At 42.1% G+C, this 16,806-nt stretch overlaps 2 protein-coding genes across 2 annotated transcripts in view; one reads left to right on the forward strand and one right to left on the reverse strand.

Moving 5' to 3' along the window:
- Window positions 1–3,467, forward strand: part of bmp6 (bone morphogenetic protein 6) — a 67,880-nt gene extending 64,413 nt beyond the window's left edge. Inside the window, exon 7 of the mRNA XM_079490100.1 lies at window positions 26–3,467. Coding sequence (XP_079346226.1) covers window positions 26–175 — 150 coding nt within the window. The 3' untranslated portion in view covers window positions 176–3,467. The remainder of the gene's footprint in view (window positions 1–25) is intronic.
- On the reverse strand, window positions 1,338–16,502 carry txndc5 (thioredoxin domain containing 5). Its single transcript, XM_079490101.1, has 10 exons — window positions 16,175–16,502; window positions 14,346–14,498; window positions 11,123–11,231; window positions 10,800–10,896; window positions 7,328–7,443; window positions 6,918–7,004; window positions 6,422–6,580; window positions 5,751–5,833; window positions 5,432–5,561; window positions 1,338–4,120 (listed from the first exon to the last, which is right to left on the reverse strand). The coding sequence occupies exons 1-10, from the start codon at window positions 16,375–16,377 to the stop codon at window positions 3,998–4,000; spliced, it is 1,260 nt and encodes a 419-aa protein (XP_079346227.1). The 5' UTR covers window positions 16,378–16,502; the 3' UTR covers window positions 1,338–3,997.
- Window positions 16,503–16,806: the final 304 nt, after the last annotated feature.

A 16,806-nucleotide genomic window follows, 5' to 3' on the forward strand; every position in this document is an offset into this window, starting at 1 on the left:
AAGACAAATATTGTACTTTCCTCAGGTGCACCTGATGAACCCTGACAACGTACCAAAGCCCTGCTGCGCCCCAACCAAGCTTCATGCCATATCAGTGCTCTATTTCGATGACAACTCCAACGTCATCCTGAAGAAATACAAGAACATGGTGGTACGGGCGTGTGGCTGCCACTGACACTGTGGATGGACCACCTGGTGGCCTGCTGGTGGTAGCCGATTCGTTGCTGGCTGGCAATGGGTCACATATGGGCTAATGTTGGGGCTCCCGGGTGAGGTTGACCTTACTACAGCTCAGTTCCCCCTGCGCAGCCCCAAAGGGGATAATCCACCCCCAAAAAAACTAAGCAATTCCTGTTATTTAAATGAACATTGACAAGTATGCGTCCGTCTCTCAAAGTTTGAAACCAAGGAGAAAAGACTTGTGGGGGAATAATTGCAAGACTGACCCCCAGATGAGTACGTACCTGTGGGCAACTTCACCCTGCACCAATATTGAGCCATTATGTTTTCCCTAACCTTTCCTGTTGGCTGTGGGGTGGAGCCTTTACTCCTGGGTCTGAATGTGAGTAAATGGGTGTATGTATGTGTAGTAGAGTAAGTGTATTTGTATATTATGCATTTATGTAAGTGTGTGTATGTATTGGCGTGTGTGTTTGTGCAGGGGCTGAACTGTTGTGGGACCACTTAGTGCTGCTTTCCTTCCCTTATCCCCCCCAAAAACAAAACGGTGGATTGTTTAAGAAGACCCCTAGCTACATTATAGTAAACACAGATCCAGATCCCCCTTCCCCCCCCTAGTGTATTTTCATCTGGACTGGAGTCATGTTTACCTTTCCGAAAATATAATATGGACAGAAGTGGCCACAGGCTATTTTAGTTGTCTAAATATCTCCAAATATCCCCAGTGTGTCAATATTTGCCGAGCTCACGCTGAGCCCCGTTTTCAACATGATGCACGTTGTGGCTAAAAATGATGTTTTTCTCCGAAGAGCTGAAGAATACGGCCTTATCCCCTCGGACGTAACCGCAAAATTGCCATCTCCATGTCGCTGCACTCCCAAGGTTAACAGGCGGTTCCCCATCAAGAGTTAGCAGAGAAACATTTTAACTGATGGCAAATGGTTTCATGCCAGCTCTCCCTTTTTTGGACATTGATGGTAAAATGGTTAATTGTGAGATTGGCATCAAGGTATTTACAAATGACCAATGTTTAACCACATCAACCCTGCCGTACCCATTTTTGGAAAAGTTTCAAAATGTCAATCTTTTAAAAATTGATCAAGCTCATACAGCAGTGCAACACGTTGCAAGCTTGTAGATCTGCTATTTTTTTCTAACTGTATAGGGGCTTACGTGTGAGCTCTGTCTTAAGAGTACAAGTTGTTTTTATTATTTTCTAAATGGAGACCATATTTTAATGAACTAATAACCAATAAGAATCAGTACCTTATGTGCCTAACCAATCAGAAATTACAAAATATACCTCTGGTAAGCTGCTGTTTACATTTGTGATCATGGTTAGACTGTCGTGTGTAAATACTTGTACATTCTCAGCTTATTTATTGCACCTTTTATTACAAAGAAAAAAAAAAATCACAAAATATTAACAGACAGATAAAATGAAAATGCAAACATATTTTTTGGAAAGACATTTTATTACAAAATCTAATTTTTACAATTTGCCATTATCTCTCTTTTGTACAAAATCCATGGGTAGTGTAGGACCCATGACTCACAAGGAAAAAAGAAAAATACTGCTTTCTGTCACTGGAGTTGCCTAAACCATGTGCTATCCATAAAAACTAACAAAAATATGCTGTGTCCGACTGACTTTGTGCACCTTGGTACAGTATGTACATCGAATTCTATCCTACTTTACAGAGCAGACCCGAGTCAAATTGTCCAAACTCACAAATAGTTTCCGGTTCTAGTTTACAGACTTTCCTTTTAAATGTGTTGAACAGCAAAAGTGTACATGTTCACAAAGTAGCTGCAAATACAGTTTGACTCAGGTCTGTTACAGATACGGCTCTGCTCCAGCTTTGATTCAATTCAGTCACCCATAAAGATGACACATACCTGCAAAAATGCAGTTGTAATTCTGGGTCGATGCTGATGATATTCAGTGGACTAGAAGTCGATTTACATTTTGCAAAGATCTTGCGATCACATAGCTCAAAATACATTTTCATGGACACATGGCAAATTTTATCTACAGCTGGTGAGTTTGTCTTTTAAACCAACCACTTTGGCATGTACAGTAACTAACAATTATGTCAAGGTTCTTCTAAAAGGTGATATAATGTAACCAGCTAGTACCCTTTTCCATTCTAAAGCATGCCATTATCCACACATTGTTTTTGTCCTCAATCTCTGTTGCTTTAATGGGTGGTGAAGTATCAAAAGGGAAGAGCTTTGAAATCAAATGGGAGACATTGAAATGTTATTTGCATAGGCCATAGCTGGGCATAAACATTCACCCCTTACTAAGTCTATACTTATTTGCGTGCCGGTGTTGCATTTGCGATACATTGCGAGCTTGTAGATCTGCCTCTTCCGGTGCGTTAGTTAGCAAAACCTAACTAACTTAAGTACAAGTCTGTCTCCGTCTTTAGATGTGAAAATATGGTGGGTCATGTATGCAAGTTGTCCCACAGTAGTAAATCAGAATGTAAACATTGGCCAGCTGTTGGTAATCATGTTCCATTGTGGGTTAGGCTCACAGAAGTAAATTACATGAATCCAGAAGACTGCCTTTTTTATGCACCTGGTTCAAGCAAGGTAAGACTAGACCCAACATTCACAAGCAGGTGATGTGAAACTGGCTAGCCCTCATGACGATGCAAGGGTCATTTATCCTTAGTTGCACGCCACCAGTCACAGACAGACAGACAGACGACGCATGTGAGTGAGACACCAGTGCCCAAACCAAGTATAATGTGACCTTCACTGAAATGGGAAAACACACCGCTACTTCACACTCAGACTGTGTGGTACAGGTTATGTAGCCTTGCGTAAAACAAAGTGCAGTTTTGATGAAGGCATTAAAGCTAGATGTACACACTGGTGCATCGGGGGGGGTGGGGGGGGTCCGCTATATTAAGCATAATAGTGGTACAGTAGCCGAGTGTGTGGTCAGTGAATAGGAGACATGGCCTCACATGGTGACGGCCAGAGACTCCTTATGCTAGCGAAGGATCAGTGACATCATTAAGAGCAGGAAACTGGGGTAGCATAAATTGAGATTTTGTATTGTCAGACTCCCATGACGACAGCTGTTCTTCCATCTCTACTCCCACAAGTCTGCAGTGTTTCCCTGAGGGTTAAGTTCATTAGGCCATCAATGGCGTAGATAAAAAGTACCTTCAACTTAACACTCGCCATTATTCTAGGACAACGTGTCAAGCATTTCCTATGTGCGAAAATGTTACGTTAATGGCTTATGATTTAATGACCAGTTATATATATATATAAAAAAGGAAGATTTTTCATTTTAAATGTTTTCAAATGGGTACAAAAATTCGGTCAGGTACAGTAATACATTTGCTTTTCTTAAGAGTTCAAGGCAGACATTACTGTACATTTAAGACGAAAATGTCATTGATTTCTGCCTGCCCTTATGAACTAGTTCTATTTCCGTTTGCTCTAGGAGCTAAGGTCCAGACCAATTTAGCAGTGCTTACAAAGTGGTTGTCAAACAAATTACTTCAGTTGCAGAAGCCCCGATCGCCATTCTGTCGTAAAAGAGGCATCGGGCTAACAAAACATTCACAGCTCAAGCACACTATTGAAAAATATCATCCTTACTCGCATGACATGAACACTGGAGAGAGAGAAGAGATCACAGCAATTTGGCATTGACCGACACTGCTCCTTCTACAGAGCAGTGTCCAGAAACCACCTGAAGGCAGAGAGGGAGGGGAGAGAACTGTGACCCTTTGGAGGGTCAGATATGCAGTGTGGGTGAGGCGAGGAGGTGAAAGGTTGACGTGATGTTCTACAGCTCATCTCTTGCCTGTCGCATCACGAAGGCGTGCAGGCTCTCCAGGTCTCTCCTACCATTATGTTCGTCTCCCTGCTCTCCTGCCTTGAAGATGATTAAAGTGGGGTAACCTCGTACCTGGAGGGATGAACAAACAGCAACTCATTCAGTTGTAAGGCCATTTCGTTGTTAAACCACACCTACATGCTCATCAAAATACATTTTAAGACATTTTAATGCTAGATAGAATAAAATACAAGGCTTCTCCAATGAAATACCAGCACCAGCTGAATACCTAAAATGTTTTATGTAAAACTTGGGTTCAAACCATAAAATGGAGAATTCTGACACACTTCTACTCTGAATAGCAGTGAATCCAACCTCTTACAATTACATTATGAGGTAGTTGCATTGCTAACCAGTAACTACATTTTATTACTTCCTGTATGAATCCAACTGGACAAAATGACAAAATTACAGACACTGACAAAAAGGAATGAGAGGCTGCAAGAGACTGAGCGGAAGAAAGAAGAGAGCATGAAAGAGAATGAGACCAAGTGAGGAAGAAGTTTAGATACTTTCGATTTCCATTAAATCAATGATCTACGGCAGACATTGAGAAGAGAAAGTCGTTAAATTGGCTCGACTGTCTCAACTCCATCCTTGCCGCACTCAAACCCCTTCAACTGACCCAGAATGTCACTGGAAGCCTGGTCCTCCTCACTCGGTACGAAGCACTGGAAGTCTACTCTAAAAGGTAAACGAGGACATGGGAGCTCCTTGCCTTTAGGACACGATCCATCCACACACACCCGTTCACGCAACACTTAGATCAGCTAACACAGGACACATTTCCCTCCCTTTCTTAAAATGCCCTGGCCCACACTCACTTTCTAGACTCTTCTCCCTCCTGGCTCCCAAAGTGCAGAATGACCTCTCCTCTCTCAGTCAGGACTGCAGACTCACGCCCAATTTTCTGCCAGAGTCACTGACCTCTTCAGACTCTACCTCACTCTCTACTAGAACTTCTATTTGGTTGTATCCCTTCTTGTTGCCTTTTTTTTTTTTTTTTTTTTTGATAGATGCTAGTTATAGTATGCAGATATACATAGTATATTGGTTACATGTTTATTATTAGTGTACTTTACCTTTTTAAATGATTGCTTGTTTAGACAGATGCGAGGTTTGACGTTTACCTATTACTTTGAAGCATTAAAATGTTTTGCTTTGCACTCTACTGACGTGACTATTTACCGTGTCGCTTGTGGACTAGGATTCATGCGAACTGGATAAGTGTGTCCGTCTGCTAAATGCCTACATTGTACATTCAGAGTTTAGATTTCCATTACTACAGGCACTTGAAGGAAGGGGCACGGGACAGAAAGGAAGGGTGAGAGTTGGAAAGAGAAAACTAAAAGACTGCGAGAGAGATCCCCTGCGTTCACTTACAGAGAACCTGTTGCAGATCGTGCGCTCCACCGTACAGTCCACCGTGCCGATCGTCACATCAGTGAGGCCGGGAAACTCCTTCTTGGAAAGGTCATCCCAGGTCGGAGCCAGGTTCTTACAGTGTCCACACCTAGAACATAGGATCACACAAGAATTGCATCAGTTGTATGGTTTTCAAAAAAGGAAAAAAAAGAAAGAAAATACATTTTAAAAAGAGAAAAAAAAAAAGAAGCCTGAAAAACATTAGACAAACAAGTCTGTTGCATCGCTTTCATTGTTTTACGTCAATTATTAATGATTACAGAAACTACACACTTACCATGGAGCAAAGAATTTGATGAAGGTCAGACCTTTGGCTATCGTTTCATCAAAGTTGCTATCCGTCAACACCACCACACTGGACTGCAAGATGGAGAGACATGCTCAGTCAGTGTCAATTCCCGAGATTCCGTTAAATTCTCACATCATTCAGACAATAGAGATTTCAGTGCCTTGCTTAAGGGCACTCCGGCAGCTGTTGTGATTAACTCATTAACTGACAGTTTCTCCAGAACAGTCAGAATAATTATTATTCGCAAAAGACCCTTTATCCCACAGCCACACCCCCTCCTATGTGTCAAGCCTTGCAAGATGATGTCATACTACTGTACAGGCTGAACATCTGGCACTTGACTGACATGAAATCGTTAGTCTAACCATAATCCTCACTGTTGCATGGTGGAGTTGGTGCTAAAATCAGAGTTTTAGTGGAATTATACTCCGGTCAACAAGACAGTGTGTCTGATGGGACGCGGGCGCACACGCACACGCACACACACACACAGGAGCAAGTTCCAGTACAGAGCTCCAGACTACCCTTTCCCTGGCAACATTAGCAACTTCCAGCTTGTACATCTGCCATTTTCTGGATGAGACACTGGCGAGTAACTAAGTAAAATTAAGCATAACTCAAACACCTAAACACTAAATGATTAGCACACACACACACACCTCTTCTTTGGCTGGGTCTTCTTTGACTGGCTCGTCGGTGGGGATCTCGTTATCAGCCACTTCCTCAGGTTCAGCTTCCACCTCTGCAGCGGCCTTCACCGAACCGTCCACAAAGTCCTTGAAGGAGTCCAGGTCCCTCTTCCCTCTGTACTGGTCTACCTGCACACAAAAAAAACACATGCACAACTCACTGCTACCGCATCTGACTGCAGCCAACATATTGTTGATAACTTTTAATGCAGAAAAGTATTTTTGAGTGGTGCAGCCACTCCATTGCCCAGCAATGTGGCCCTGTCTGGCTGGGTCCGTCCGAGCACAGAAACACACACACACACACACACACAAACACACACACACACACACAGTACAGCACCACTCAGTTCAGACAGGTCTGATTTTTCCTTTCATGTGCAGCATGCATCTCAACAATAATTGAGAACAAGAGCATAAAAGACATTGACAGATACAAGAAACAGCGATAAATCAACCATCATACCTTCTTTCCCTCGTTGAAGAATATTAGAGTGGGATATCCACGCACAGCGTTCTCAGAACACACCTCGTAATGCTGTGTACAATCCACCTAACCAATCAGACACAAGAGCCCAGGGTTACATCACCACAGATCAGGGAGACCTCAGTGAAACACAATCAATTGAAACTTGCATTGAATAGCATCCCCTATGAGACAAACACATTAAACAAACTGAAAAAGTCACGCTCGTTCATTAGATTCCTTTTAACCCGTTAAGACCGGAAGCCGATTCTACAAATGCCTTCTAATAAATCAGTAGTTCAAAAACAGCAGATGTACAAGCTGTGAAGTGAGATCAGACGGAGCAACCTCCCATTCAGTTTTGAAATCTCCCAAACCTTTATGAACCCTGGTGTTTTATATAAGCCCACCTTGCTAATCTTGACATCATCGGAGTGCTCAAAGCTGGAGGCTAGCTGCTCCCACGTCGGGGCCATGGCTTTGCAGTGGCCACACCAGGGGGCAAAGAACTTGATAAAATGGGCACCTGAGAGACAAGGGGACAAACATTTGGTGCTTAGAAACAGAGGAGTAGGGAAATCACTACAAAACTTAATACATAGGAACGAAGGAAACCCAAAATTATAATGTACGTTGATTACTATGTGGATAGCAAAATTACACACAAAGCTGCAATACAACAATAAAGGGTTGAAGGAACTAATGCTTTAGTTTTGTGGACCACAAAATCTGAAATGCACTACAAACCCAATATAGATGGCCTTGAATTATATTTACAGCTGTTGAATACGGGCTATAGGTGAATAATTGCACAACACTTATTGCAGCACTGTTGCCAAGATCCGAAGGCAGGGCCTATAAACACAGCTTTAAAATGCCTGCAATCTCTTGACCTCCCCCCCTTCTCAAAATAAGAAACCATTTACTTTTCTTCATTCAAGAGGTGTAATTTCAATGACCAAATTATCGTGACCACCTTTACTTTTGGACTGGCTGTCTGAAAAACAGGAGGTTATGAGAGAAAGTCCTACAAAAATTCTGTCCATCTGTCTGCATCATTTTTCTCCTCAATGGGTTACGCCGTTCATCAGCATTTTTGTCGAGTCCGAGAGCATTTGGACTTGGCTTAATGCAAGAGCAGACCACGGGAAGCAGGACTTGCATGGGTCCCCACTCAATACTTAGATGTGTGCACTGGGCAAGTGTCGTGCATGGAAACAAGTTACAAGCTCGTTGTGAGCTTGTAGAGCTGCCTGCTATTTTCGGTGTGCGACACAACATGGGCTGCTGCTGGATTTCACAGAAACGAAACGTTGCGCTTGTTGATATAGCATCAAGATAAACTCCACTGTACACGCAGAGGCAAGATGAATCAACTCAAGCCTGCAAGTTAAGCCTGCCTGTCTGTGTGTGTTCAGAGTAAGCCAACATGTTTAGACCCATACCAATGCACACTGGCACATGCCACTTTGAATATCAAAACGTTTGCTCATGATGCAAATGTACATAGAGTGCGTATAGCGATACATGTAGATAGTTATACACGCATACTGCACATACACAATACCTGTACATATCAAATTAACATTTAGAAGTAGGAACCAAGCACACAGCACCTACACGCACTGTGACTAATGTGACCTAGTAGTAAGTAGCCTTGCCGAGCCATGAGGCCCATAGGGCAGGAGCCCATCTCCTGTTTCTGTAGCGTGAGGCAGCTTGATGTACAAGTACACCCCCTGGACATGACGCTAGTATGTCGCAGGGACTTACCCCCAATCCAACCCTTGATGCTGAGTGTCAAGCAGGGAGGCACTGGGTCCCATTTTTAGAGTCTTTGGTATGACCCGGCCAGGGATTGAATGAACCCCGACCTCCCAGTCTCAGGGCGGACACTCTAACCACAAGGCCACTGAGCTGGTGTGACCTAAGCATGTACATAATATTTATTCTCTTCTTTTAGTATTAAGCTATTGTATGTGCTTGGTCAATATGTATGTATTTATTATCGTTTCCATGTCTTTATTATTTCTTTGTTGTAGGGGCGTGCACATCCCCAGGTATGGACTATATATAGAGCAGGAATGTTTTGATTAAAGTTGTGTATTTTAAGAGGTACGTACCATAGTGAAATATTTGACATATCAGGTATGTGAAATAATGCAGCAGTGTATTTGCATTGATTATCCAATATGAATTCAAAAAAGATGAAACATGAAACAGAATCATGTACTAGGGTTATAGGGTTACTCACCGCACCTGCACAAACACGCTGTGAGTAATACAAGCATCTGCTTAAGCCAGAGCACAATGTAGCACTACCCTGACATACTATAAACACAATTCAAAAAACCCTGCAAGTTACAGCATAACAAGAACCACTTTTTAAATCTATAGAACACAATCAGTGCAATTTATCACCAGGGACAAATTAGCCATTGGGCCAGTGGGGCCGTGGCTCTCAGAGGCCCTTCGGGGAAATTGGACCGCGCAGTACTAGGTTTAACGCCCTGAAAAGGGGGTCTGGGGCCCTTCATTGGCCATTGATTTTGTTAAATTTAGGTCAAAAAGATGATAAAAAACACGACCCGTGCCCGTTTATCACCTCCATCCTTCATTCGATATAGCTTTTATTTAATAATTCAGTGATGTAAATAGGGTGCGTTTTGCGTCCCAAAACGCACTTTATAGTTTTGGGCCGCACTTCAAAAAAACCTCTGCGTCCACGGGATGCACTACTGTACTCAGCGTACAGTAATAATAATCCACGTGGGGGAAAAAATGCGGTAAAACAAATAATCTACGGACACGATCATTTTGCATGGCCGCATGCGACCTCATCCTACGTTATAAACGATAAAATCCACGTAGGACTCGTTGTAGAACCACTAGTTAACAACAACACAGTCTGACGGGCGCCGCCATCTTGCTCAGAGACGAGCGCTGAGCGGAGCGCAGCCTGGAGACCAGAGCCGTTTAGAGAGAGAGAGTGACGACAACATACCGTTCAGTGACTCATGAAGCTCCGCGAAAACAGTGAACGGGGTTGTCGCAACTCTCTCATCTACACGGCGCTGCCTCCGACAGGCGAACATTTTTGAGCAAGACAAACAGAGTAGACCCGATTGAATGGGAAACACACATTGTGTACTGTAACAAACCCCGACACTGTTGTATGTTGTGCGATGTGGACCGGTGCCACCACCACATTAACATGCCCCCCCACCCCCCAAAAAAAGAAGTGCCAAAGCCAACTGCAGGGCAACAAAACATATTAGCAACCCTATTTTCTAAATCTAACATCATCATCTGCTAATGATGATGATGTGTGCTGCTGTGCACAGCCTACCTCCTCCATGACTGCTTCTACTTAATCTCCAGGTTAGTTTTGTAGCATTCATTTTTATTTTGTATGTATTGTGTCATAAAAACAACATTATTAACAGTTAAAACTGGCAGAATTATTATAGATTTCATATAGCCAAAATCATATGAAATATGTATGTAGTATGAATGTAGAGCATTTTTTTTAAATTCTAATTTATTTTGCTAGCTTTAGTTATAATAATAATTTCTTCTTCGTTTTCTACATGAATATAACCACATTATAACCATATAAGATGAAATGGGAGTTAAATGCTGCAATTTGTAAAAATGGCTAAATATGACTCTTAAACGTCGCTGAAGTGGGACTCATCAAATGTCCCTGGGACTCATCTAAAAGACCACCCCTGCATCCCGGGACTCATTACATTGAAAACCTATTTACATCACTGATAATTTGCTCATTTGTTTTGAGGTATTGCATGAGAGAGGGAGAGAAACAGCAACCAACCAAGTCAAATTGCTCATAGGTGAAACTACATTCTGAAAGTTTCTCACCTTTGGCGATGTGGCCCTTGAAGTTGGTGCTGGTCAGGTCGTACAGGCCCTGTTTGGGTTCTGGGGCTTTGGGAGGCTCTGGGTCGCTTTCTGGTTCCTGGAGGACAAACAAACATTAAATCATCATCTGTGACGAAACAAGCCTGCAGATTGGATGGGCATGTGCACACAGAGGCTTGGGGATTTGCCATATAGGCTTTCCTGCACTCATTTATATTGGCTATTTTCAATATTAAAAAAGAACCGACAAGCAACAATATTGTATTATATTTATGTGGTAAGGGTTGAATAGATTTCATTTCAGCAACCAAATTATGACTGACCGCAGGCTCCTCCTGGAGTGAGTTGAGCATCCATGTCTCCAGAGAGTGGAGATCTCTGGGCCCCGAGTACTTCACTGCCTCCTCCTGATCTGGCTTGAAAAGCTTTAGCCTAGACACAAAACAAACAAAAGAGAATTGTTTTATGGTGAACTTGAAGGGAAAAAATAAATCACACCTGTGTGAGGTGAGGGGCACTAATAGTCTAACTCATGTTGATTAGGTGATGCAAAACAAACAGTGCCAACAAACATTAAATTATCTTTATTGTTAATGGCATTTCATGTTTGTGTTAGGGACAAGATGACATACATTTTTCCTTCATTGTCAATGGCGTTTTTAAAACAAACATTGAACTAAAAACAAACATTAAACCATAACCACTACGAACTAATGCCCTCAGGCCGGCGATACAGAGCATCAAAACTCACTAAAAGGGGCTCAGCTAGCTTTGTGCCCACCTCCATCAGACTCTTGAACGCCTAGGCTGAACCCCCCCCCCCCCCCTCCTCATTGGAATCTCTAACAAACAACCCCCCCTTTCCACCTGATGGACTATATAGTGAACGCATAGGTTGCATACAGTAAATATTTCTTATAGAACAGATTTTTAATATATTATGCTTTTAAGTAGTCTCTCTTAAAAAGTCGTCTTTATGATCTTTTATATAGTAACTGTGTTTGTGTGTACTGTGATTTCTGTTGTCTTTACCACTGCACAAAAGAAGTTTCCGAAAGGAAAAATAAAGTTCTTTGAAGTATATAGGAGGGGCTAGCGCCCCTCAAAAACTAAATCATGGCCAAACTGAAAACATTTATTGAAACATAATTTGCTATAAACCTCAATAATGGCCCATTTATTACAATGGTGCTGAATTGTAAGTGTTTGGGTCATTCCATCATTATAGATGGGTGGGAGGCACCAGGCTCCCACTGGCACACTAGAAACCACCCGCTAGCAACAACATCTTGGCATGGAAAATAATTGTGTTAATAGGCAGATGATTATGACTGACAGTCTCCCATTAGGCTAGAATGTTCAATAGAGAGTCTATCGCCACCTGAAGAATGCTTATTATACTTTTATCAATGTTGAGAGTGAATGACAGACAATCATGAATTATGCAGCGGGGAGCACTTTGGTGGTAAACCAAAGTGAGGGGCGGGCCCTTCAACTTCAAGTGTTGGGCAGAAAATAGCTCATTGCAACGGATTCAGAAGGTCAACACCTTGGAAATGCGCCCACAAGTGTGTTCAAATGAAACGCTCATTTAATTAAAAACAAAGGAGCTCTTGTTGATCTCCATTTGAAAAGGAGTACGACTGTCTCCAGATAAAGAGGTTATCTTTTTTGTTTAATTAACTTAATGTCCTCCACGTGCAACATTCAAGAATGTGGCCTGCACAAAATGATTAAATGAATACACTTTTGCATTTCAACCAATTTGAAGGGCTTGGCTTTTAAAATAAACAAGAGGCTTTGTTCTGTAACCGCAGTTTCAGAATTTGAGTCAAAAAACATTACATGATACTATGGGCAACAATGGATAGCCATGAATACTGTACCAAAAGCACATCCCTAGTTTATATCTGGTAAACAAGTCTTTAGTCAATCATTAAATGTTGCCTGCCGAGTCTGCAGAAAGTGTCATTCCAGGTATAAGAGGGCCCAGTAAAAGCACTGGTTCAAGATTCAACTAAATGCAAGTCAATGTCACCTGTTACTACTGGTCAATTAGTAATGGAAAAGCTACACATACAACAACAAAAAAATCACACCCGTGTGAACTGAGTGGTGCAGTGACGTCACACACTAACCATAGCAACCATGCTCACCCCTACGTGGCCCCACGTACACAGGTACACAGGTACATACAGACAAAGCTGGTTATTGGAGTGGTTTGCACCACTCAAAAAGTTAAATTCAATGTAGCGGCTAAAACAGTAGGGGAAAAAAACTATCCTGAGCCAATGAAGGACCACTATTAACTCTTTTCCATGGTTCTGCGATGCTTCGTGTTATATTCTTACATTTCTGAATCGTTTCCACATAGTTTTAGTCCCTGTACCAAATTTATATGTCACCAGACGTATTGGTAGTTTTCTGATCGTATGCTGTTTTGTTGATGCGTGACACGGCCAAAGGGGAAGCACGCACTGGCACATCACTATGAAAAAAAATGAACAGGTGCTAAACTACATAGTCTTGGTTCCCAGTAGAAACATTTATGAAAGTTCACAATGTTTCAACCCTAGCCAGTCTCAATCTAAGACAGTGTGCAGACCTCCCTTCCTTTTCCACTGACAGATAGCGCTTTCTCTCCTTGCAGATGTAGCCTTTGCTTGCAATAACGAACCATTTTGCGCATCTAGGAAGCAAAGCAGAACTAAAATTATATATATTTTATGGCTACCCAGTGCTTTTGCGGTTCCTAATTGGAACCGAATTTTGGTACCCCAATGCTACTATTTGCACTATTTATGTAAGTATGTGGATGTTTCGTTTTGACATGCCTATGTAGTTACTAGTTACTGTATTGTTTGTATGTCTCTTTCTTAACCAGTTACTTCATTGTACTACTGTGACAACCCTGGGTTGTCAGGGTAGCTCATGTGGTTGTCATGGTTACCAACATGGTGTCTGTTTCAGATAATGATTGGAGGGCAGAGTGTCATCAGTGGAGATCTGGCCCACCTGATTCTCCCTCTATATAAGAGGCTGCAGGGCCAGTCTCTCACACACTCCCTCATAGCTCACTGGGAGCACTTACCTTTTTGTTTAGAGTTGGTTAAACTATGAATTGCACACCCACACAACATGTTACACTCATCCATACAGAAACTATAGTAAAATACGCACATCACTTCGTGGAGGTGCTGGGTTCAAAAAGTGACATAGGAAATACACCTGCATACACCACTGATTCTACCAACTACCATTGTTAATATTGAGTTTGTTTGCCCTTTCAGTTAGTCGGTTACCGATGATAGAGTTAATAAAATGTAAATGTTTCCTTGTGTGGGCTTTGTCTTTGTTACAAACAGCCATTTGTAACAACTACAAACAGCAAAAATAGCCAAAATTGTCAAACTTTTGAAACTTTCCCCAAAATAGGGACACCCCAGGGTTAATGTGGTTTAAGTTGCTGCAACCACATTGCCCCCAGTAAATTGTGTCGAGGCCCGTGACCATTCAACCCATAGGAAGCTGTCAAAGTAGACTTACGTGGGGTAGCCCCTGACTCCATGGACGTTGGAGCAGAACTTTGTGTCCTGAACACAGTCCACCTTCACCACATATGCTGGGGGCTTGTCCATGCTGTTGTATTTGTCTCCTAGTTCGTTCCATGCAGGCTGGAGCTTCTGGCAATGACCACACCTGGACATAGGAAAAGGGGAACAGAGAGGGTTCATACTGAGAATTCCATCACTCCAAGGTAAGCCAGTATTTCACCGATATGTGTAATTTCTTATCCTGAGCAATTTAGGGAAATATGGGACCTTATTTTTATGCTAACTTTTATACAATATAAATATTTTATATATACTATTTATTCAATAGTACTGCCCCAACCAGTAGGTAACGGGCCAGGCCATGCCCCACTTTACCTCCCGTTTGGGGCATTCAACCCTGGGTATTTTATGAATTAAAAGCAGTTATACAAGTTATCCTTTGTGTGTGTGGAGTGGATGATTGTTATCTGCATGTCTTGCAATATGATCTACCTTTTGAGACAGGCGAGATGTGTAATCTCTACGTATTATCTTGCAACATCTGACCTACTTCTGACCTTAACAATAAAGGGATCTCCATCCCTTTATTGGTAAATCTCGTATTAGACAGACCGATCCTAATTATGTGTAAATGATATGGATCACACTACTTAAATGTTAACATAACAGTCTATGATGATGCTACACCATGGCTTAGGGAGAGATAAGACAGGGAAAGGGCAGGCCATCCCTGCTGGAATGGGATCAGGTGACAGTTCCTGTAATATGATGTGTAAATGTCAGACCGGCTACAGTTGTAGGATTATGTGTAAACATGATATATGTCATAGAGGCAGCCAGGGTTTGCATCTTTACAGTGTGAATATGATACAATGTAAAGTGTGTGTAAAGGTCAAGAGACAGCCAGTGCTTGGCTTGCATGTTTACGGTTATGATATAGGGCCGGTTAATAATGTAAATATGATATGGGTAAATGCCATAGAAGCAGGCAGACAGTGCTTGCATGTTTTGTTTACAGTTCTAAAGTGATATCATATAAAGTGCAAGTATACACTGTCAATTCCATGCAGGCAGGTGGTGCTTGCATCCTACAGTTGTAATTTAGGCTACTGTATGATTATGATACAATCAACTGTTATGTCATCATGACATGATCATGAGTCATGATTTGAATATTAATAATAATGTCATGTGTAAATTCCATAGGGGCTGACACGGACAGTGTTTGCATCTTTAGAGAAGACAACATACACTCATACTGTACAGTAAAATAAAGTGTAGAAGCAGGCAGAAAGACAGTGCTTGTATCTTCTTCACACAGACACCGTGAATAAGTGCTTGCCACGTAAGCGGCCAACAGCACCAGGCATTAACACACCCACTTTACCCTGAACCACAAAAGGAATGCATAGAAAACATTAAATAATAAACGTCAGTCAGCCACTGGCTGCATGGAATATTGACTGCCACCAGGCCGGTTTAAAACCTAGTTTAAAATAAACTCAAAGGGTTGTTTGGTTGAACTTCACAGCCCTTTTCACATTGCTAACCCAAGTTAGCTAGCCGGGGTAGCTAATGAGCTATGCTAACTTTTTCTCTTTTTTTTTTTTTTTAACAAACCTTTATTGACCAATATACTTTTCCATCTCAAGGGATGATGGGAGTTATTTACACTAATAGAATACACATTATGTATGATGACGGTCATACATAATGTAAAAACAAGCTTGCACGCACACAAAAAGAGAACTAGTAGTAGAAGCTAATCGACGCCGCCCGGCCGGCCGTACCGTACCACGGTGTCGTCCATTCGTTCCTTACCAGGGAGCATAGAACATGACAAAGTGCGGCGCCGTGGTCACAGCCTCGTTGAACATGTCCACCGTGTAGCTGTGCTTGGCGTGCAGGTCCTCCTCTTCCTCGGCATCTTCGCCAGCAAACACGCCGCCGATAACGACGAGCAACGACAAATAAATAAAATACAACAACGTGAAAGATGTGCAACTCTGCGCTGAGGAGGCCATGATGATGATGATGACGACGATGATGATGATCTTTTTTTTCTTCTCCCTATCAGTCAGAGAGACCGGCTCCCTGTTGAATGGCAATCACTGCTCCCGAGAAGAAGTTGCACGCATACGCTCACGGCTCACGCCCCTTAAATGCTGCGTCTGAAGGAATGTAGATTGTTAAAGAATCCGGCTAGGACGCAGACACTGCTGAGCCTGTTACCGTCTGGGGAGACGATCCGGGATGACTACAGATCTGTCGCAGCTTCTAAGCAGCCGCGCAAAACTAAAACTTAAAATCGGAGCACAAAAAGACAGGCTCAAACAAGTGTCACTTGTGGTTTTAAGGATTGACAAAACAAGATTATATAATAATTATTTCAAATAATTATTATATATTCTTGTTTTGTCAATCTGAAAGGACAGGATCAAACAAGTGTCAGT

This window comes from Electrona antarctica (assembly GCF_951216825.1).
Source record: "Electrona antarctica genome assembly, chromosome: 20".
NCBI lineage: Eukaryota > Metazoa > Chordata > Actinopteri > Myctophiformes > Myctophidae > Electrona > Electrona antarctica.